The sequence below is a fragment of the Heliconius melpomene genome, chromosome 3 (genome assembly GCF_056956725.1).
Source record: "Heliconius melpomene rosina isolate 202511_hmr_F chromosome 3, ASM5695672v1, whole genome shotgun sequence".
Taxonomy (NCBI): domain Eukaryota; kingdom Metazoa; phylum Arthropoda; class Insecta; order Lepidoptera; family Nymphalidae; genus Heliconius; species Heliconius melpomene.
Genome location: NC_140391.1, coordinates 763,838 through 788,464, shown reverse-complemented (window position 1 = coordinate 788,464; position 24,627 = coordinate 763,838). Strand labels below are relative to the sequence as shown.

The following is a 24,627-nucleotide window of genomic DNA, read 5'->3' as shown; positions in this document are numbered from 1 at the left end:
TATAAAATTTAATTATTGCAAAACATTCTTATAAAAGTAACGTACACAGGTACTTTATTCTATATATCACAATTGAAAAAAACAAAACAATTAAGCATAGATAAAATAAATATTTACCATTACCACTACACACTACATTTTAACTAGCACATTCAGTAATATTTTCAGATTTCATAGAATTTCTAAATTATCCATCAAAAATTACAAGCAAAATTTATAAAAGGACCAAGTATTATAGAAAATAGATTACAAATGGTTTATTTTATTAATTCTATTCAAAGTATTTACTGTATATATCGTGGTAGCATTGTAATAATTAAAGATTTCATGGTATTTAGCGGACCTTTGAATCTTCAAAATTAAACAATATGATTAGCTGCTAGACGAAATTTATTAGTGACCAAGAGTAAAAAAACTGTGTTATACCGAAAAAATAAAATATTAGTATTTATTTTATAAAATAATACCACAAAAATTACTCCTAGCTTAATCACCAATTTAATGTTATAAATGTAATCTAATTTAATTCACTGGATAAAATAATTTAATTTAAATAAATCATTTTTTTTTATTTAGACACAGGATTAATTAAAAATTACGTCATTTCATAAGATGTGACATTGTAAGAGATTTTTATTAAATATTTTATGGGCATCATTTTAGGATATAAATTTCACGAAATTGTCCATTCTACGATATGACGACGAGGTATATATTGGAGAATAAAGCATTAATTATTGCTGTTTAAACCCATCCATTATTACTACATTAGTGTAACATAATGTAATACAAACAATAACCAAAACTATGGTAGAATGATTGCAGTATTAATGTCCTTTATCAGTCAAGTGTCACTTGAAACTCATCATTTGCATAGAAAATTAATAATTAACATACCAATAACGGTTATTTTACTTTTTATAACTAATTCTTCAACTAATATTGACGTAACCCACATTAAATATCATTTTAGTTTAGAGAGATATGTACTTACAAAAACAATACTCTCTCTCTTTTTTATTGTTGGCTACATACAATTCACCTGAAAACTAGGTGGTGTGCCATGCTAGAATCAATAAAGTAAAATTTATTTTCACACAACATATTATGTAAATATAAATTTTGTTTTAACAAATTCTTGTTTTGCTGACCCTGCTCAAGTAGATTGAATTGACAGCTATGAAGTCACGATATGGCGCTTCTATGGCGATTCTATTCTTATTTGAATCGCATTCTACACTTACAAACTACGGTACTAGAACACTACAGTACTTAGAGCACTAGGGAACTGAGACACCTAAGTACTACGACATTAAGACTACTAATTAAGGTGGGTGACTGACCTCTGTCGGCGCTGGACACATCCTGGCTGTCGAGCGCGGAGCTGTTCTCGTCCGGCTGCCTTCGACGGTCATCACGTCGCCGCCCGCTCTAGTTTTGTTATAAATTTTCTTTATTTACTTGATCGAAGTAGGTTTAAAATATAGAAAGTGTTTTTGTCTTCACCACTTTAAATGACAGCGCAGTTTTAACTTTAACTACTCTACAACAACATCGCACACGAAGAAGAAATTCACGAAGTCAAGTCGTAGGTATTGCAGGTGAAGTTGAACATTTTTTAGGTTTATTATAGAAAATAGGTAACTGGTAGGGGAGTAAAACAGAACGAGAAATATCTGTTTATTGTTCGAGTATGTTTTTGAGAATGAAAGTGGCAGATCGTGAAAATAATAATCTTACGTCTAAACTGTTGACGAATCTTGATTAATTCTGGTAGGTATGGTTTTGCAATATTTTATACTATGTACTGCTCCCGTAAAAAGAGCGCAGACCCTTCCACCACTCTTATAGGAGGATTATTTTAATTCATTTCACATTAAAAGTAGATTTAAATACTTTGTTCAATTTGTTCAAAATGTGAAAAATAGCGTCTGATTGTAAAAGTGAAGGTTCGATTCCAACTAAAGGTGTTTAACAACAAGCGATTTTTCTTACCGCGTCCCGCGTGTCACGGGTGTCACGGGTGTCACGGGCGTCGCGCGGCGGCCGGGGGTGCGCGCGCCCGTTCTCCAGCGGCACGCGCCGCTCCTCGCCGCGACGCTCGCTCGACCTGCAACCAAGTGCACCACACTTTAGGTTAATCTACACTAATACCATACCACTAAACTACTACTAGGCTTATATCATGTTCGAAGGTAGATTTTGTTATTACATATTTTACACTATATGAAAAGATATATAAAAATGTGTAATTATATAAATTGCATTGTTACAGTTTACAAAATAACAATATTATTCTTTGCTCTGGTTGACAAAGTGCGGCGTAGATTTTCGCCACTCATGTAATGTCTCAAAATCAGGCAGAAAACAGAATAGAGTAACATAACACTAGATTCTTTTTGCCTATACCACTGTAATTAGAATAAAGAGTTCGTAAATTTTAATTCGAATACTATTATCTCCTATTATGGTAGACAATATGAGGCATAGATTTAGAGCACACAGTGTCTCAAATATATGCAGTGGAGAAGTGTGTCTACACTCTACATTTTTCTCTACCTATAGCTGGGTGTCATATGTGAGTTTATCAATCCCGTTTGCTAATTTAAAAAATAAAATAATGATATTAACCTATTGGGCCTCTGTGGGCGTTGACGTCCACGATACGAGCCATCACCGCGCTCCCCGCGTTCCTCTCCCAGCTCTGGTGTCGTCCTGCGAGCACCTGAAAACACAATGTCATATAAATATTAAGAACAGTACAAACAAAAAAGATAATTGAATTAATTTCCGTCGTTATACCATATTACAGTCTATTTTGTAACTAATCTGAAAAGAAGAACCGTAGCGTAGCGCTCCATATTACTGACCACCCCGTGAAAGAGTCTTTTTGCCTCTCAATCTGCCCTACGTATTCTTAAATTTAAGAAAGAAAAGAAAGATTTAATGAACAAGATAACAGTACCAGGCGGGTATCTGGCGTGCGGAGGTCGCGGGCGGCGCGCGCGGGCGGCAGGAGCGCCCCGCGGTGGCGGGTACGAGGACACCGTACCGCCCATCACCACGCGCAGCTGCTGGTCTATCTCCAGCTTGTCCGCGCGTAGCTGTTCTACTTCCTGGAAGACAAATGTATAGTGTAAGAAGTGTATAGAAGTGCATAGAAGAGACCAACAAAAAATTAAACACAAATGTTGATTATTTTGAATGTTATCAAAATTATAATTTGATTAAGCCTTTAATTTTATGCCCTTTCCCGTCGGGATATAGATATTTTTAAAAAATCCTTATTTCAACTCATTTATTTTAATAAGTTAGGCAAAAATAAACAGATATATTTTTTTTAGATTTTTACTGTATCTAGAAATACTATTTTCAGTACCTAGACCAATAAGTACCGTCAGGGATTTCTGGTACCATATTGTAAGGAGCTTCGATAGGACATTTGATAGGACAAAAATTATGAGACCAACTAATTATAATATTAAACAAAATATATATAAATATATATATACTAGCGGACGCGCGCAGCTTCGCTAGCTTATTTAGGGGTGAATTCTAATAAACCATGAAACATGTGTTCAATGAAATATTTTTAAGTCGAAATTTCAAATTTTATAAAAATCGGTGGCGATTTGAAGATTTTTCCTTACAAACTTTCAACCCCTTATTTGCACCTTTAGGGGTTGAATTCTAGAAAACCATGAAACATGTATTCAATTAAATACTTTTAAGAGTCTGAATTTCAAATTTTATAAAAATTGGTGCCGATTAAAAAAAAATCGATACAAACTTTCAACCCCTTATTTGCACCCTTAGCGGGAGAATTCTAGAAAACTAAAACACATATTTAATTAAATACTTTTAAAAATCTAAATTTCAAATTTTATAAAAATCAGTGCCGATTTAAATTTTTTTCCATACAAACTTACAACCCCTATTTCACCCCTTTAAGGTTATAATTTTTTAAAATCCCTTCTTAGTGGATGTCCAGATTACGAAAGTAAACATCTGTCCAAATTTCACGTTTCTACGCACAGCGGTTACGGCTGTGCGTGCGTCTTACCTTAGTCAGTGAGGACAAGTCCTTTTATATATATAGATTAAATATATATAGTCAACAAAACAGTTCTTTATGCATTGAAACACAAAAATACAGTGACAACATCTACTGTAAGGCTTCGACTGAATCTTTTTCATACTACAAATGTCACATCTGCTGTTCTCTAAGCCAATGTATGACGCTATTATCCAAATATTTTTTATTGAGTAATTTATCACAATAATAATTTCGCTATACTTACACTATAATGTATATTTGGTTGCAATTCACAATATACATCTTAAAATAGTTTCCACTTCCGGGGAGTAAAGCAATTTCAAAGGATCTTAAAGTTTTTAGCAAATTTATAACTTAGTTACTAACTTTATAAATTCAAATTCAAAATATTCTTTATTCAAATAAACTTATAATAAGCACTTTTGAATCGTCGAATGAACATATGAACAAAAAAGCTACCACCGGTTCGGAAGGCAGTTCTGCTGAGAAGAGCCGGCAAGAAACTCAACAGTTGCTCTTTTCAAAATTTATGGTACAATCTATTACATTAGTTGGCAGCTATCCTGCATTACATTCAATAGACATTAATTCCATACATGTTTGTCCTCTAAGTATTCTTGAACAGTGTAATAATCTTTACTTGTTAGAATTTTTTTTACTGATATTTTAAATTTTGGAAGTGGCAAATCTAGAATACACTGTGGAATTTTATTATATACACGTATGCTCAGACCCATAAAAGATTTATTAACTTTTTGGAGGCGAAAACTTGGAGTAACAATCTTATCTTTATTTCTCATTTCTATCGTATGATTGTCACTATGTTTACTATGACAATGTATATTTTGTCGGACAAAGAGAATATTATAGTATATAAATTGGGAAGCAACTGTAAGAATACCTGCATCTTTGAAAACATCTCGCAGAGAATCTCGCGCTCTTAGTTTATAAATATATCTCACGGCTCTTTTTTGGAGGATAAATATTGAATTTATGTCTGAAGCACTGCCCCATAGCAGCATTCCATAAGATAAAATACTATGGAAATAGCTAGACTAGTCGGGCAGTGTCAACGTCCGTCATTTGTCTTACTTTTTTAATTGCAAACGCGGCAGAGCTGAGTTTATCCGCAAGTGCTTCCAGATGAGCGTTCCACTGTTGAACTGAGTTTGGAATCTATAGTTACGCCTAAGAAAATAGCTGATTCCGACAAATTGAGAGTTTCTCCTTTAATTAGTAGACTGAAATTATTTTTTTTAACATTTTGTAAAGCAAACTCAATACATTTAGTTTATTTAGCATTTAACATTAGATTATTAACATCAAACTAACGAAAAATATGCGATAATGCGCTATTCACATCGTCATAGTTTATTTTATTTCTGTCAACCTTAAATATTAAAGAGGTATCATCCGCGAAAAGTACAATATCACATAGGTTCTTCACATAAAAAGGTAGATCGTTAATGTAAAGAAGAAATAAAAGGGGACCAAGAATGGATCCTTGTGGAACACCCATCTTTAGAGGAGATCCAGATGATTTTACATTATTTATACTAACCTTCTGGATTCTTTGGTTTAAATATGAGGCAACAAGGTCAAGGGCAGTATCCTGTATACCATAATGTTTTAATTTTAATAACAGAGTTACATGGTCTACGCAATCAAAGGCTTTGGATAAGTCACAAAACACTCCAATTGCATTTTGTGACCTCTCCCATGCGTCATAAATGTGCTTTAGGAGTGCAGCACCCGCATCCGTAGTGGACTTGCCTTTGGTGAAACCATATTGCTCACTATGGAAACAATTGGTAATATTTAAGAAAATTGTGAGTTGGTTGAACATTATTTTTTCAAATACTTTACTTAAGGATGGCAAAACAGAAATCGGTCTGTAATTTCCAGGCTCAGATCTATCTCCACTTTTGTAAAGCGGCACTATTTTGCTATATTTCATTAAATCAGGAAAAGTACCGGATTCTACACAATTGTTAAAAATTAAAGCAAGGTAAGGAGCAATATTAGGTATAATTGAATTAAAAACTTTAACAGACATGCCCCATAAGTCACCAGTTTTCTTTAAATTAAGGCTTTTAAAAGTTTTGTCAATTTCTCCTGGTGACACATTCTTAAACACAAAATTTTGTCTACAACTATTTACATGGGTTTTTAGTATTAATTCTGCTTCCGAAGGAGATGATGGCAGTGAACGTGTTACTTCAGTTGATATATCAGAAAAAAATTTTGAAAGTATTTGCCACTTCTAAATCTGAATTTAAGATTATATTATTAACTTTTAATTTAATAGGTTCACTGACAGCTTTAGATCTCCCAGTTACAGTAGTAATAGCATCCCATGTAGCTTTAATTTTATTATTAGAGTTCAAAATTTTTGCTCTTATATGCATAGACTTAGCCCGGCCACATACTTTTTTAAATATTTTTGAAAAATTTCTAATTTTTAACAAGAACTCCGGATTTTGATTCCATTGCCTCATATTATATTATTCGTATAGTGTGTTTCTGCTTCGGTATATACCAACAGTTGCCCAGTCGCTAAAAGTTAATTTCGAGTTTTTATATATTTGTTTAACTTTAAAAATGTTATCAAACTCTGTAGAGAGTAAATTAAAAACTTTACAATATAGCTGATTCGGATTTAATCCGGTTATTTCTAAGTTTGCAATTCTTTCACTCACTCTATTATTAAAAAGATTAATTTTATTTTCAGTAATTGGTCTAATTGATATTTGTTTACGTTCTGCGACTGTTTTATCTATTACCGAAAACAGTTGCCCACAATGATCCGAGCTCAGATTAGTAATAATTTGTTTTTCTACAGGCCCACAATGACAAAAAACATTATCTATACAAGTAGCGGACGTATTCGTTATACGAGTTGGTTCAAAGAACATGTTAAACAAATATATAGGATGAATATAGGATTAGGAATAGGAATATCGAGCAACTTGCTGGTCATTGAACGTTTTCATTATGTAAATACATATAGCAACAATGTATCGATAATTTTGATGTTCAGATATATATAGATATGAAGGTCATCATCATGTTCTCTGAGATTTTTTCATTTCACATATCTTGGTTATTGAATTTTAATTATTTTTACTATTTGTTCATCTTATTTAGTCTATCAGATTTTTGAGTGGGTAAAATATATAGGTATAAAACATTTAACTGTTGGTACTTTACATTGGCTTCCATAAGACAATACAGTATATTTAATAGGCACCGGTACTCTTCGAATAAAAAAATAAATACTTACAAATAACACATTTGGATATACCCGTATATACCAGATTTATACACTAAATTTTATATCTATATCTATAAAATAATCTAAACAATTATAATTTTTAAATAATAGAAATTGGAGAATATTCATTTATAAAACTTTACTAAGAGGTATAATATATCGAAGAGAGTCGTTATGTGTAACATATTTTCGAAACCTTTATAAGTTTGTGGGGTAAATTTTCACGAAGTTATTTATTTAGTAGCGATATTGATTCAATAAGTTGTCAAATTGCATTGCTGAATACGGATTCTTAACATAAAGTTAAAGTTTAGTTCACAGAACTGACCTGATATATATACCTACTTCAGAGTAGAATTATCAGATTTGCCTTTTGAATTTGGCTACTTTTTGAACTCAGCGCCTTTTAGATTTAGTCACTATTTGAAGCTTTATCACAGATGTTTTTATTTTCTGACAAGTATTTTTCATTTAGTGAAAACCAACTTTGAGTGAAAATCTTGTATGGTAGACTTTTCTCCTAAAAGTCTATGAATGACGAAAGAAATAACGAATACAATGTTCAAAAGATACCACAACGATCTAAGCCACTAATTTGGAGCTTTGCATTTTCGAATTCATGTCTTCGTCTTTTCTTCATAACTCAAGGAAATTCACACCTGTAAAATAGGTTAGAAGCTCCTCCTTTTTAGGTTCAATAAATAAGAGGCTTTTCTGGTAACCCTGGTATACATTATTAATTATCCAATATATCTTCAATAAGTTCCAAGGAAAATGCCAGTTAGTACAATGATAGAAAAATCTTACTCTCTATTATTCCAGTAAATATATTAAATTGACAATTGCGGGTAAAATTGACTTCCGATTTGGTTCGATTGCCCTCGGTTGGTTACCTCTAGGCACCATTATAGACCTGTTTGGTGGTGGAAGGTACAATTGAATACTACATATTGAAGGTACCTAATGTATACTATCAGGTATATCTTCATTTATCGGTGATCTCATCTATATCTCGACGTAGACCTTCCTCAAATACTTTATAGATGTTTCTTGGTTAGGGTGGTCGAATGTCGTTTTCGATTACTTCATCGAAATTCCAGCTACAGAATCTTCGTCGCCGTATAGTCGTTTAAAGTACACCAACACATACAAAAGTGTAATAAAAAAGTCCACCAACCTTAAGATGAGCGACATGGTACTCAACCAACACTTTAGCATTGGCGATGTTCTCCCTAGTGCCAACAAACACGAAGGGCACCATGCCCTCCTCGCGCGGGGTGGAGGGCTGGGGCTCGTTGTCGCCCTCCACCTTGACGCGCACCACGCCGCTCTTGTCCACAATCTCTTGTATGACCTTGCCGTTCTTGCCTATCACCTTGCCGACTAAATCGCGGGGTACTTTGACCGATTCTTCGGCATATTCGAGGAGGGAACGAGCGGCGCGGACTGCTTCTGTACTCTGGAAAATTGAGGAACATATTAGTTGATATTCATTTATTTATAACATTTAAAAGCGGCACAACTTCAAATACGGCAGGTCTGACTTTACAGTTTTGCACTAAAGGGAATTAATTAACAAGACGTGAAGATCCGCCCCTCAACACGCAATGTCTCGAAAATTTTGGGGTGAAGAAGATTTAAGACTAGTTTCTCCCTGCTTACTATGTATACACTGTACACATAGCAGGGTGGTCAATGAGTTGTGACCAGGGCTTGTAACTGGTATGCATAAAGGTACTGCGACATTACCGCTCCGCTTAGAGATTAAGCCGCCACCCAGCGGCGCACGTCTCTAAACGGAGCAGTACCTTTATGAGTGCCGGTTACAAGTCCTGGTCGTGGCTGCTCGATTTCATTTTAGACTTTTCCTTACTTTTGATTCTTTTCCTCTTAAGTGTACAATAAGCAACGTCCAGAAAGTATAAATTCAGGGCGACCACGACTCAACGATCGTATTGGTTATTAGGTGAATATATATCATAATGCAAGGTACCTCTCCGCAAATCTTGAAGGTGCAGGTGACCTCCTCCAACTCGATGTTGGTGATGCCGGGCACCTTGCGCGCCTGCTGGATATTGGCGCCGTGGGTGCCGATAGCCAGCCCCATCAGCTCCTCGCGGACGCTGAACTCGTCTTGGTATCTATACGACAATATGAACATTTATGTAATAATAACATGGGAAAAACATATATACTAAATAGATGACAAGACGACCATTCCGTCGATATTTATAACATTTTTTTAATTTAGCAATTTAATTTAGTTATTGTATACATACCCTCCTCGATTGTGTATTTTTGTAGACTCTAGCTGCCTCGCGGCTTCTTCAGTCTTTTTCAGCAGTAGCAGCTTTTGCGTTAAATTTCTAAAAAAGAAATAAATTGTTACTATACTTTACATATATCTTCTTAAAAAGTTTTTATTATTTTTAACATTTTTGAAGTGTTATTTCCACTTAGAATAGAAAAATACTTTTAAGAGAAAATATAAAAATTTGAACTTTGAACCCAGTTTATTTATAACCCATAGTATTTTACTTCTTAGTTTTAGCTAGTTTTATCGTATTATATATCCAGTGCTAGATTGTTGATCATTATGCATTTATATAAAACAAGACTATACTTATTAACTTTAAGTAACTTAAAAAAAATTAAAATTAAAAAAAAATCTAAAACTGAACGTCGAGGCGCTGCGGTAGAGTGCGACTGCATGACTGCAAATGCAATATTGTGGATTCGATCCTTACTCGTGGAAGTGAGTTTAAATTGTCCGTTCGCGTAACAAGACAAAGCGCGGCGTTGAATTCCACCACAGAAAACAGGGGAAGGGAGTGCCTTAACTCTACGCTCCCTTTCCCCACGGGATACAGCGTGAAAAGCTAGTTTAGGAAAAAAATAACCTAAATAGAAAAAAAGAGATATGAATAAGACAATATGAGTGTCGCAAGTCGCATACTACCATCTTGGTGGAAATCTAAACACCAGTGGCCCTGAGACTTTCTTTCATGTAAGCACAAGATTTACACCACCAGTGAGTCGGCTGACAGAGTAAATGAAATCACAAATTAATCTTATATTTGTAATTTCGTTAAAGTGCTGTGAGTTGGATGGGAAATCAATACTTCTTCCTATATTAATAATATTAAATAAAATAGAAATTAAGAAGTATTTTGAGCTATATCCCTATATGGATACGGGCAAAGAGAATCTGGTGCAACAAGCAGTCCCTTCCTCAAGAGCTGCTCAATATTTTTTTTAATACTGCGCGTAGAGTGGCGGTCGACACATCACCCCCGCGTTAGGGTATGTGAATACATAAATGTAAAAAAAATGTGATTAGTATTATTAACACATATTTACTTTTTGTTTTATCATTAAGTTATCAAGGTTAATGAACTTAGAAAAATTGTATATAGAATAGACTCAAAGTCAGTCTTTGTCTAGACATAAAAGGTGGAAATATCTATATAAAGTACTAGCGGCCCGCTCGCGGTTTCACCCGCGTGAACTATGTTATTATTAATTTCTGTCTCCATGACTACGTCCTAGTGACGTCTACGCAAAATTTGAGACTCCTAGTATTTGTAGTAACGAAGTTTCATACAAACTTTCAACCCCAAAAACAACCCCTTAGAAGTCGAATATTGCAAATTCCCGTCTTAGCGAGCACCTACGTCCTATAAATAACTCCTATGCAAAATTTGAGATTCCTAGCACATGTAGTTTCTGAGATTTCGTGATGAGTGAGTGACCTTTCGATTTTATATATATAGATAAGCATCTTACCTAGCACTCCATCAAATGCTAAAATTACGTCAATAACATAACAAAATGGTGTTAATTTCAAAATAACGCGGTTAAATTAGGTAATCATAAAATAACGTATTAAACACAAATTTTATGTATCCTGAGGAGTAATCGTTAGATTTGAACGACTGGAGCTCGCTCGCGTGCCAAGTGTTTGCGATGGAAATAATATGTACTTTATTCACTTTCCACGTTTTTGTCTGCTTTAATAAATCACATTATTATATAAAACTCATCATCATGTTTGTATATATATTTTTGGAGATTATTTACTAATACCATAAATACGTAAATGATCTATAATTCCCATGTGTATATGGTGCTACCTGAAGTGCATCTCCTGCAGCATCTGCGCGCGCTTGTGCGAGGAGTCGCAGCGCGACACGACGGCCAGCACGCCGCGCTCCGCCACATACCACACCAGCGCGGCGCCGATCGCCTTCTGGAACTCCTTGTGCGCGTTCTCCACCTTCGCGCTGCAATCACGCACTACATGTTACCAGAACATACCCAGCCATTCCTAGGACGCTTAGGCCCGTATTTGTAAATCGTTACTTTGAGATCAATCTTGAGATACCGATTTCATTCATAAATTATATTATATCTGTGAATGATAATGGCATCTCGAGGGTAATCTCAGATTTGAGAGCAGTTTACAGATAAATATGGGTTATACATAGCTATGTACATAGCTATGTTACTAAGAGCTCTTAGTTATTTGCATTTAACCACAGACGCGAAGAAGCAACGTTAATTATGTTGTAAAAAACTGTTTCATATAAGGCCAGTACCTATACTGAGCAAAAGTTTTCTTACAGAAATCTGCTTTCTCTTATACATAAATTGATAAAATAAAATACGTACTAGTCCTTAAGATCATCAGGCACGGTGATCTCAAATTTGTGGAAGGTAGTCTTGTCTCTTATACATAAATTGATAAAATAAAATACGTACTAGTCCTTAAGATCATCAGGCACGGTGATCTCAAATTTGTGGAAGGTAGTCTTGTCGATAGGCGTCTTCGGCGTCTTGACGCGCAAGCGATCCTTTGGCACTATCTCTGTGTAGCAATTGTCCCATTCCAAATACTCTATCACGAGGAATTCTCCTCTCATCATCTGTGAACAATAACAATATTTTTAGATTAAATAGTCCAGAATTGGGCGGATGGAATGTCTTAACATTAGGTTCCCCCTCTGCCCATTCTGCTATGTGCGATAAACAAAAAAAATATTGGTTCTGGTAGACAAAGCGCATTGACGAGTTCGGCCACTCAACATGCAATGTTTGAAAATGTGAAGAAAGTGAAGAACGGAATTTCTTTACATTAGGTTCCCTCTGCCTTTCCTGATATGCAGAAAAAATATTATGTTATAAAAAAGTATATAAATATATTAATTTTCCCGATTCTGGTTAGATAAAATGTAGCACAATAATCGAAAAGTTGGAAGCTATTTTTTTTGTAAGTAAATGTATCCGGATTAATATACACTAAAACATAAATCATAATAATGATTAAACAAGACCACCTGTACTTAATTGCAAGAATACAATAATAAACATTCGTATTCAAAATAGAAACAAAATAATTATTTCAAACGTAGACCAAAATTTGTTTAAATAGACATCTATAAAAATAGTGTATTTTTTAATTTTTCATGTCATGTGTAATGTTAATCTTGCGGTCACGGGTCGAAGACAGTAAAATGTCTCTTCCTTTGCTATAAATAATAATTGAATTTTATTTTCATGAAAAATCTACTAGATATACCTTACGCTGTGCGTTCGACTCCTAGTTAGAGAAGAAATATTTTCATATCCTCGCTCCCATAACAAGACAAAGCGTGGATTTTGAGCCGTCACGCAATGTGTCGAAAATTGGGCGATGCGTGGGGAACTTATTATCTTAATACAAGATTCCTTTTGTTTACATTGGCAATATGAAGAGTAACTACAGCGTAAAGAAAAAAAAACAATGATTTTTTTCAGTTCAGTTCTTAATTTATGACGCTTCGAGCGTACCAGTTGAGCGCACCAATCACTTCGCCAATGGCAGGTTGTACGGAGAACACACAAAGGAGATTGTACGGTAAAAAAGAAAGTATATTACACACTAGGAGACATGTAATGTTTTTTTTATTGTTGACACATCGTGCCTAGAATGCAATTCTATTTTAGTAGGCTTGTGACAACCCCACTAATGAACCGGAAGACTTGAATGCGATAATACATTAAAAATATATTTTTTTGTAAATTCTCAAATAAAAATTAAAATATTTAGGACATGTAACAATTACACATAACACGACACATTAGTAAGAAGCGTAAAAATAAATTAAACACTCCTCAATCAATGGTCTTGAGCAGACAAAACATAGCAATTTGTCACCACGACGCGACATGGATCAAAATTAGAAATCTTATGCGTGTTTGAAAATAGCCTTAGCATCAGTAAAAAAAAAGATTTAATACGCCCAACTATAATAGTATATTTAATATATACTAGCGACCCGCTCGCGACTTCGCCCGCTTGAACTTTATAGTTATTAATTTACTAATGCACTACTTCCGTTTTTTATTATTAATATCATTTTATAAATAATATCTATACCTATACTGCAAAGTTTCAGCTAATTCAATAAAACAGTTATTTATAGCAATTATGTTGAATAAGTCTTTAAAATATTAACTTAATAATTTTTTTGTAATAACTTTATGATTTTTTTTATTTATAAACTGATTGCAATAAAGCAAACAATGTCAAGGGAGGCTTGCCAAAATATAGTAGAGAAAGCTGCATTAAATCGATTAAGCCGTTTCTGAGATTAGTGTGAAACAAATACACAGACAAAGAGACTAAGTTTTAAACATCATTGTTTTTGATTCTATGACGTTAATAAATGCCATCAATAACATTTTTTTATTATATATCTTCAATGTAAAGACACAGATCCGTTACGATTTTATCATAAGTATAAATATAAATTTAAATATTAACTGAAACTACTACTACTAATTAACTGATACTAATTGAACAGTAAGAGTTTGAACTACTCCTTAGAGTCATTTTTTTTTGTGACTGGAAGGTCTATCTATTGAGAAAGACTATGGAAAATTATTCTTTTTAAGCGTTTCGAATATTTCAACTCACTAGGTACCTGGCACAGTTGCATTGTCCTCTTTTGATGTGTCACATAAAGCTCTTAGTAATTTCCATTTGTAAACGCAGGGGAATCCATAGGTGAAAGCTAGTCTAGTAAATAATATTATATAATATAATTATTGTAAAAACTAAGAATTTTATTAAGCGTTTAATGAAAATATTATATTTCTAATCAGAAACATTTATGATAGACATAATTATGTAATTCAAATAGAAGAAGCGATTTACACCTCACCTAGAATAGGTTTCAACAATTACCATAATCGCCAAGATCAAGACCGAGTCCAAGGAAAATAAATATAATAATTATATTGAGTTACTCGGAACAAATATTTTTTTATATTACTTGCTTTTATGTACGTGGCAAAATGGAAATAATTAAGAGTATACAGGCATCCCTCGTATAACACGGTTAATTCGTACCGTGCTATATCGAAACCGTGTTATACGAAACCAGGTATACCATACTGTACACCGTGTAGTATCGAGACCTTGTCTCGTGTTATATCGAAACCGTGTTATACGAGACTTTGAAATCATACAAATAAAGGCAATGCGTACCGTGTTATATCGAAACCAAATCTTAAGGTGTAAAATTTTATGATAGCTGAAATTTCGTTCCAAATACTACATAAATGAAAAAGGAAGTTATCTTGAAGTTTATATTAAGAAAAATAAATTAAATTCTATTTTATGATGAAATACAATAATTAAAAAATACAACAATAAAATATATTCAAAGACTAATAATAATAATTACATAGTATAAAACAAGTAGAAACAGCTTATTGAACGAAAAAAAAGTTCAAATTTAAAATGCATATTTTTCAAAATCGTGTTATACTAATATCATTTCTTGCATCGTGTAGTATCGAAACCGTGTTATATTAGTCGCAATTCTTGGACCGTGTAATATCGAAACCGTGTTGTACAAGTACCGTGTTATACGAGGGACGTCTGTATATGACACATTCTAAGTGTCCGAAGGTAACTCAATCCACTGTACCCTCGTACCGCGAGCTATACAGAGAGATTAAAGTGATGTATTATATATGTGGATATAACAAACTATCCTACAACAAATAATAACTTTTCAATTCGATCCAATACTTCCTGAGATAGCGTGTTCAACGAAACAAACATTTCAACTTTATAATGTTAGAGAGGAGTAAGTATAGATAAAAATACGCTATCGTATCACAGTTGGCATATCTGACAAAATTCGATTGTCGCAGATTCGAGTTGCATTTGGGTAATTAGAGCGTTGGGTTTGAACTTTAATACTCAATCAGAAAATTGAATTATAAACAAAACAAAAAAACCCGACTGCATAAGCTAATTTAATGTATCCACAAACACTCGCGCCATCACAGCATGTCCAACGACGTATTATTATCAAAATAGGTTCACTTGATTAACAGTTAAAAGGTAACAAAATAATGGACATACATGCGTGCTAAAAACATAACCTCTTTTTGAGCAGCGCCACAGTCGGGTAAAAAAGACGAAAAATAGAAAAACAAGCGCTTAATTAACTAAAAGATGTGTGTTATCTTAAAACTCTGAAAAAAAACTTTCGAAAGGTTAGTGCTTTATATTATCCTAATATTCTTCTTGCTTGTACACTTACTACAAGAAGAATATTAAGAAACAGAAAAGTCAGTTACGTAATATACATATAGTCACGAGCATGTAATTTTACTGCATAGCATACGTCATCGATTTGGTAATATTTCTCTAACAGCGGTACTCAAGAAGCATCAGTACTTATTTAAAGTCAATTAATCGTTAATTAAAGTCTGCGAGTGCAGCAAAACCTTAACCCTTAAATGCATATTGTATCAAAAACGAAACAGAAAGTTTTACACGATTCAGAGCCCTTAAAATTTTTACTACGCATAATTTTGAATTATAATATAAACGAATAGTAGTTTCTGAACGAAAAAGTAAAGCATTGTGATTGGTCCGCCATTTTATGATGCGTTAATATGTCATTGTTCGCTGTCAGTTACAAGTTTCAACAACAAGTGAATTTGAAAGTTTTCATCAGGTGTTATTGAATGAATCTTGAAGCTAATCCTGATAAAAAAAATATTTTATCGCAGGTAAGTACTTTGATCGCATGGTACCATAATATTTTACATTCGAATTTTATATTATAAATAATAAAAGTATTTTTTTTGCTTGTATCAAAAATGAGACATCATGCATTTGGGACTTTGACTTGTATACATTTTCGCTTGGTTGCGGGCTTCAGCTTTTTATGTATTTTGTTTTAGAATGGAACGTAAAAGAATTTCCGATAAGGATATTGAAGATTATTTAAGCCAGTTAGAAGGTGGTTACTTATCCGACGACGGTAACGAAGTAGATGAAAACGATTTTGAAGAAATTCTAACTACTGCAGAGCTGCGAGCGGTAATTGAAGATGGTGAGCAATTTGAACCTCAAGCCGATGTGCAAGACCCTCCTGTGATAGAAGATCCTCCTTTAATTGAAGACCCTGTGCCAGGTATACACAATAATACTAGTAGTGGTAGCCAACCAATTCATGAAACTATTGATGTGCAAAGGCTTATATGGAAAAAGCAGTCACTTATATCCCAAGAAGATAATATTCGATTTCAAGGTTGTAATGATCTTCCTGCATCAATAATGACACTACAAACGCCTTTTCAATTCTTCTCCTATTATTTTACTCCGGATTTCTTCAGCAATATAACTGAAGAATCGAACAGATACTCCGTTCAAAAGCAACCGGATCGTCCTGATTGTGTAACTGACGTTGAAATACGTAAATATATGGGGGTATTGATCTTCATGTCTGTGTACCAATACCCAAACGTTCGATCCTATTGGCATACTAAATTTGGCTTTCGGCCCATATCTGAAACTATGCCTGTAAACAGGTTTGAAAAAATAAGGCGCATAATTCATTTTAATAACAACGATAAGCACAAACCTATAAACGATCCCAATCACGATAAACTTCACAAATTGCGTCCAGTTATAGATCATCTGAACGAAAAATTTTCTAGCATACCGTTGGATCAACGTCTATCCATCGATGAGCAAATGTGCGCTACTAAAATACGTCATTTCATGAAACAATATTTACCTTTGAAACCACATAAGTGGGGATTCAAATTGTTCATGCTTTGTTCCTTGATGGGATATGCCTACAAATTCATTATATACTCAGGAAAGGACAATGAGCCCATGTTAGAAAATGAAACAGATGTAGGAACCGTTGGTAATATCGTCATAAAACTAGCTCGAGCCATTCCAAGAAGAATGAATCACATTGTCTACTTTGACAATTTCTACACTTCTTTGCCACTCATGTACTATATGGCAAAACAAGGCATTTGGTGTTTAGGAACTGTGCAGAGAAACCGTCTTGGAAAATCTTGCAAATTGCCTACAAAGCAACAAGTGATGGCAAAGTCTGTGGAGAGGGGATCTTATGAAGAATACGTGACCAGCTACGATGGAATTGAAATGTCTTCAGTGAGTTGGAAGGATAATAGACAAGTGACTTTGCTGTCTACTTATGTGGGCGCTGAGCCTATATCCACGATTGAGCGCTACGATAAGGTTGAGAAGCGGAAGAAATTTATACAGTGTCCAAAGGTTGTGAAAGAATACAACGCACATATGGGCGGTGTAGATTTAATGGACTCGTACTTGGGCAGATACAGAATCCGCATGAAAAGTAGGAAGTGGTACATTAGAGTATTTTATCATCTTCTTGACTTGACGGTTATTAATTCGTGGGTCTTATATAAGCAGGTTTGCTATAAAAAGAAGATAGCTGCGAAAGATATATTGAATTTAGCAGAGTTTAGATCAGAACTTGCAGATGTTCTATGTAAATATAAAATCCACACCCAACCTGCAAGAGGTCGACCAAGTAGTAGTTGTAGTATTCTTAAGGGTACTATAGAGGAACCAGCTCCTAAGCGGAGGAATACCCTTCAGGTAGTGCCATCAACAGACATTATACACGATGGTACTGACCACAAACAAATACGCACGGATAATCGCATGCGGTGTATGATGCCAGGGTGTAAGCTGCTAAGCAGCATCAAATGTGAAAAATGCAAAGTTTTTCTGTGTTCAAAAAAAAATTCTGACTGTTTTAACAAATTCCACATTTAATTACTTATACCTAATAAATAATTCATTACTTTGCAAACATTTTTCATTATTCCTGAAAATAAAAAACGCCTTATCACAAAACCAAAATCTCTAAGGGCCGTGAATTCTTGATTAGGTATTAAATGCATGTTGTATCAAAAATGATACCATACTTTTTTGATAAATATTTATGATAGTATTACTTAAATATTTATTTTACTATTTTTCCCGTATTTGTTACCCCTATATATATAACATATATTTTTCTTATCACAATAAAAAAATCCATGCATTTAAGGGTTAAAGTTTTGAGATAAAGGAAGGAAAACGAAAATAGACACGTGAATATCTTGTTTATAAATAATTAAACTATCGATTTTTTCACATAAAACAGGGCAAGCAGAGGGAACCTAGTGGTGATGTTGTAGTTGATTATTCCTCACTTTCTATCGATTTTTTCAAGATATTGCGTGTTGGGTGGCGAACTCAACATCATACTTCGTCTTGGTACCAGAGCGCGAAAAATAAATATATTCAATAATTCATTCTCTCAAGTGGTAATCGAATCCACAACCAAGTTATTTATGTGTATTAATTCTTTACATTTTGTTTAATAACTTCACGCTGTATCTCGCACACAGCAGGGTACGGAGAGGGAACCTAATGTTAAGACACTCCATTCCCCACTTTCCGTCGAAGACATTCTGGAGACATTACGTGCGGAACGCAAGGTGCATGGAGATTACAAATGAATTGAAGAGTTTCTCCGAGTATAATCTACAATTTATCTTCACGCTGTATCCCGCACATAGCCGAGTAGGCAGTGGAAATATGGGAAACCTATAAAAACTAAAATTTCCATATATTAATATTAAGTGAAAAAGGCGAAAAATTACACACATAACCGTATAAGAAAATTAAAGTCGACCAAATAAATGCAACCGTTTCCTTGTATTGCGTCGTACTTGAAATAAAATAAATTAACAAGCGCGAGTCGGGCTCGCCCACCGAGGGTTCCGTACAAAAACTAGAGGTCCCAGCTTTTTCTGAAATTCAAGCTTAGCTTAGCCAGAGCCGTTTGATCTGATACATCACTTTACTAGCGGCACATCACTTTACCAAATTTGGCCCTTTTATTAAGGCTATTATTTCTTTTGATTTAACTACAAATTTATAGCTTTCAGATTACTGTAGATGCTAGCTGCCAAATTTCATAATTCTAGGTCAACGGCAGGCAGTACGCTATTAATCTTGATTCCCTTTATAGTATCAGAATACGCGTTTTTTACATTGCATATAACGGCCGTATGTTTTTTTAAAAGTAAATGTAGAAATACGATTTTTTCAGGAAATCAAGGGATATTTGGTTTGAATTTTATCTCAATATCTCCTACCTTCCCGAGGGAAAGGCTCTTTGACAGACAGACGGAACGACAACAGTGATCTTAAAAGGGTTCCTTTTTTCTTTAAAAGGTACTGAACCCTAAAAATAACAAGTCATTTCAATACCAATTATAATAATAAGCCCAAAACACAATTACACATGTAAACTATTTAACTTAGAAAATAAAAACACAAATATTTCTTGTATAGTAATATTGTTAGTGTTATTTATTCACTTAAGTCACGAACGAGCGACCACGGCGCGGTTAAGTTTGGCAATATTAATAGAATCTCGTACTAGTTGGTCTCTGATAAAGTTATTCAACATATATTATACACACGCGTCTAAATATTATACGTATAGAAGGATTATAACGTACAATCATATGTATAAACCCTATTAGGAGGGCCTACTTTGTAAATAATAAGTAAATGGTTAATATTTTTATTAAATTGTTACGGATATTTATAATACGTTTGGAGGCCGTAGTCTCGCACGGGCAAAAGCGTGCGACCGAAAAACGCGACAGTTGTGGAATCAATTCCCACACGGGGGAAAAAGATAATCCTTTTACTTGCTCTGCCTCGGGAAAAGGAGTGTCTGCATGCCACTAGGTTCCCAGGTTATGCCTACCCTGCTGAAATACAGCGTTGAACTAAAAGTAGAACAATTATAATAGTAGCTTAATTTCAGAATGAATATTTAAATATTAACATAAAAATATGAAGTGAATGGGTACGAATCGAATGTGTGTAAAGTTATCAGTTTTAAATAATAAAAAAAATTGTAAATAATAAAGAATAGGGATATATGTATTCCTTTTTTACCGCCTATTTTAAAAGTGTGAAAGGAAGTTCTTTCAGACATTAAGCTTTAATATTGATATAGAAATAACAATTTGACATATTGGGGACGAGATCTCCAACAAGTGCATAAATATTAAACAAGATGTTAAAAGATAATGTAAAATAGAAAATAAGATCTCTAAGACTATACATTTTGTGAAAAGCGAAAAATGCCGCTTTTAAAGTACTAAATATTTTTATATTGAGAACAGAAAATGGTAATAATATTTATTTTTTTATTTGAATTAAAAATAATGTAAAAAAGGCAATAATTCAATCCCCCCCGAATAGAAATCGAATCCAAAACAATCGCGTTACAATGACACGATTGTGTCCCTAAGCCACTACGGCCTCAAACAACATGAGTAAAAGAATAAATAATACTCCCATGTACTATAAAAATATAGATTATTTTAACATCATTGATTTAAAATTGCGAGTATGGCGGATTCAACGCTGCTCTGTTTAACCAGAGCCGTGAAATAATAATGTTTTATGCACCCGAGCAGGCATCGAACGAGGACCAAAACGTTTAGTCACACGCTATCCCACTCACTGCGCCATTACGCTTTCGTTAAAATGCGTAGGACGGTAATCTGTTTCAGCATAGTAGTAGTTTTGGGTAGTATTGAGAAAACACGCGAGAAACGCTCAAACGGGTCGCGCCCCACTTCGCAGTCAAGGCTGGATATAGACTACTATAGTATACTACTACATTGCTAATCAAAGGAATAAGATTATTTACTTTATGGTTATTGGTATCATCTCTAATATTATTTTATTTTTGTTTTTTTTTTATAGAAAATGAGGCAGCTGACATTTGATCTATTCTTTTATGTTGCAGCCCTTGGTATTATTTAATCGTCATGCTGTAACCTGTATACAACACTTTTCGCCAATTTCGAAACATTGCATGTTGAGCGGTGAAACTCAAGTCTTTATCGTGTTACCAACAGAGTATAGAAATGAAAATAATCTATTCCTTAAAATGAAGAGAACCCGTGACCGTCGCGTTAAGTCGGACACTGCCGCTCCGCTCCGACGACCTCAACCTTTGTTTTATAAAATAAAATAAAAAAGTAAAAATGTAAGTATTAAAAATTACAATATATACTTGTTATTATACATGATCTACAAGAAATATTATTTTATTTAAATTATTAAATGATTTTTTTTTAATCTAATGTAATTAATTTTACTAAACTGTTGAAAAAATATTAATTAGGTTAAAATAAGTGATAGTAAGACAATCTTATAACATAATAGCAACATAATACAAGACTAGTGATATCAAGACCAATATGGCACAGTGGATGTTTGACTGTAAGCATAATTATGTATTCAACCCAACTTAGGGACACAAATTATTCTCATTTCCTTATTCTGGACAAAGTATGGTGTTGAGTTCGGCCATCAACAGCAATATTTAGAGTTTGAGCTGAAAGTGGAGATGTGGAATGTATTGATCTTTCTGCCTACCCTGCTATACGAGGGATATTGTAAATTTAAAAAATAAATATTGAAATATGTCAAAAAATATTGATTATGAGAATCATTTTTAATATTAATAACACTCTTTGCTACACAAAATAAAGAGAAATATCTATTTTTATAAAATAAAAAAAACATTTTAAAATAACTATGAATATTAATATAACTATAAACAAATTATAATATTTAATCAAGTAGGTCTTTTCTTGTAAAACATGACATTACTTTCTATTATCTATGCTTCATTCTTAAACAAATTTTATATATAAAATTTCAACATAATGAAATTATTTTACTATATCATTATTGCAAATCTTATTACATCTTTCTTTTTTTCTGAAACATAAAAATAGTTCTTTTAATAAATGAACTAAAATGTCTTTTAGATGTATTTTTAGTTATCAAGGTTATTTCAACAATTACATTTTAATTGTTAATTATTCAGCAAAAGATGTTATGGTCATTGCCCTTCAAACAAAATTACCTTATAAAAAAATTAACAAAAGGTATAAGACTAAATATAGCAAAGAAAGTAAATGTTTAGAGAAATTTATTTTGCAAAAAGGGATGGAGACAAAAAAAAAGCAAAGTTATTCTGTATCAAAATTAGATTTCACTTTGTAATTGTTATTATGTTTTCGCATAAACAGTATCCCACATATCGCAAGGTAGGCAGATAGAACAAGACAAGAGTGTTTAAGCACTCTGTTCTACAATTCCCATCTAAATTCAAAACATTGCATGTTGAATGGTGAAACAACCTTACACTGTCTTCCCAAAATGGGGTAAAAAATAATTCATTGTTTTTCAACTCACAACTGACCTTTTGATCCATGATTGGCCTCGTAATTGCAAATATAATGAATGCTCAATAAAATATTGTAGATATTGAATATAAATATAAATTTCCAAATATGAATACATAATATATAGCCTAATATATAGCCTGTAGCCCTCAAGACACTAATGTGTTTATCCTTTTAATAATTATTTAAATTAAATTTATATTATTTTAATTATATAGGTATTAAAGGCATAATGCTCACTTTCAAGTTAGCAGTACATTTTCTTTTGTTTGCATGATACAACAATATCTAGTAAGTACCTACTTCTTCATTAATTGCTCTCCACACATGAGTGATTTAGATTTGTTACTTGATTATTGTTTTATATCATCAGCCTGTGTTTTATTTTAAACCGATATATTAAAAAAATATAACAGTAGTTTTTTTTATTTTATTTACATAAAGAAATACAAGCAAAGAGAAACTTACAGTTAAGACACTAGGACTTCTGATCTCCACTTAAGTTCCAAATTGTTATCAAATATTTTATATTTAATGTAAATTAAAACACATAAGGTCTCTCAAAAAAGCTCATTAATGAACCATATAAAAGTTTGTATTATTCTAATACAGATCTGATATAAAAAGGACAACAATACTGGTTTATATTGTGCATGGTCATTCTATTGACCAATCAATATAAAAGGCAGATGTTACTCTTTTTTAATCTGTTCACTAATATGCAATAAAGCAAGATTGCAAAAACTATTAACTTATTTGAGGGTAGACATTTAAAAGTATATACATTTCGTTTATTGACTTCTAGAAAGATAAAAAAAGTTTATACATGATATGTAATGATATTGTAATTTAATACCTTGATATTTGCTGTCCACCACCCACATGCTTCCTTCTCATTTGACCTCGCGAATACCTCGACCTCTTGATTCTCAACGAATTCTGTGTGTTTGCCGGAATCCTTGGGTGGTAAAAACACTTGGGAAAATGGAAATTTAGATTCCGGCTGCCAGCTAGAAGCAAAACGGTATGTGTAAATAAAGAGTCGGTATTTAAAAAATTGAACGCAAAAAGTAATATATTAACTCACTCATTTTCAAAGGCTACGAGAACCTCGTTGTCGAGCACGTCGGTGACAATGGCCTAAAAATATAGAAGAATTTTAGAACATAGATGATCCAATAACTTGGTAATGCGCTAGAAATAAATATTTTTTTTAGGTCAAACTTAGGAGAGTTCACGCATCAGCCTCAAGTAATAAAAGCACCGATAAAATTTCACAATAACGCCTACGATTACAGAAGGCGATACCAATAAAACACATGGAAAATTCACGCCCTGTCAGTCGGACATGGCGTCCATTCCAGCCGCGATGATCTTCCCGGAAAAATATTTTAGTAAGTATGTGACAAAACTGGAAAACAACGGCTCGGTATAACTGAATATGTGAACCACTAGTGAAAATGACGCGTTTTAAGTACAACTCAAACGTACTTCACGATTTACAAACCTTATAATAAGCACCATTTTCACCGTACACCTCGACCGACAAATCCTCCATTTTGGTTTGAAAGCGTATTTGGCGTTTTCAGAGAGAGAATGAAGCTCGAAGAGAATCTGCGGGCCAATCACTGGCGAGGATTTGCGCATAGACACATAGAAT

General features: G+C 33.5%; 1 protein-coding gene across 2 annotated transcripts in view; it reads right to left on the bottom strand.

Moving 5' to 3' along the window:
• Positions 1-24,627, bottom strand: part of Fmr1 (synaptic functional regulator FMR1) — a 28,217-nt gene extending 3,590 nt beyond the window's left edge. The window contains exons 1-12 of one of the 2 annotated variants that reach the window (XM_085208039.1): positions 24,475-24,627; positions 24,055-24,107; positions 23,824-23,977; positions 12,093-12,256; positions 11,465-11,614; positions 9,611-9,697; positions 9,325-9,472; positions 8,509-8,790; positions 2,966-3,116; positions 2,632-2,725; positions 1,996-2,110; positions 1,344-1,431 (exon numbers count right to left, since the gene is read on the bottom strand). In XM_085208039.1, coding sequence (XP_085064165.1) covers positions 1,344-1,431; positions 1,996-2,110; positions 2,632-2,725; positions 2,966-3,116; positions 8,509-8,790; positions 9,325-9,472; positions 9,611-9,697; positions 11,465-11,614; positions 12,093-12,256; positions 23,824-23,977; positions 24,055-24,107; positions 24,475-24,525 — 1,537 coding nt within the window. In that variant the 5' untranslated portion in view covers positions 24,526-24,627. The remainder of the gene's footprint in view (positions 1-1,343; positions 1,432-1,995; positions 2,111-2,631; positions 2,726-2,965; positions 3,117-8,508; positions 8,791-9,324; positions 9,473-9,610; positions 9,698-11,464; positions 11,615-12,092; positions 12,257-23,823; positions 23,978-24,054; positions 24,108-24,474) is intronic. The other variant, XM_085208040.1, reaches the window with a different exon arrangement.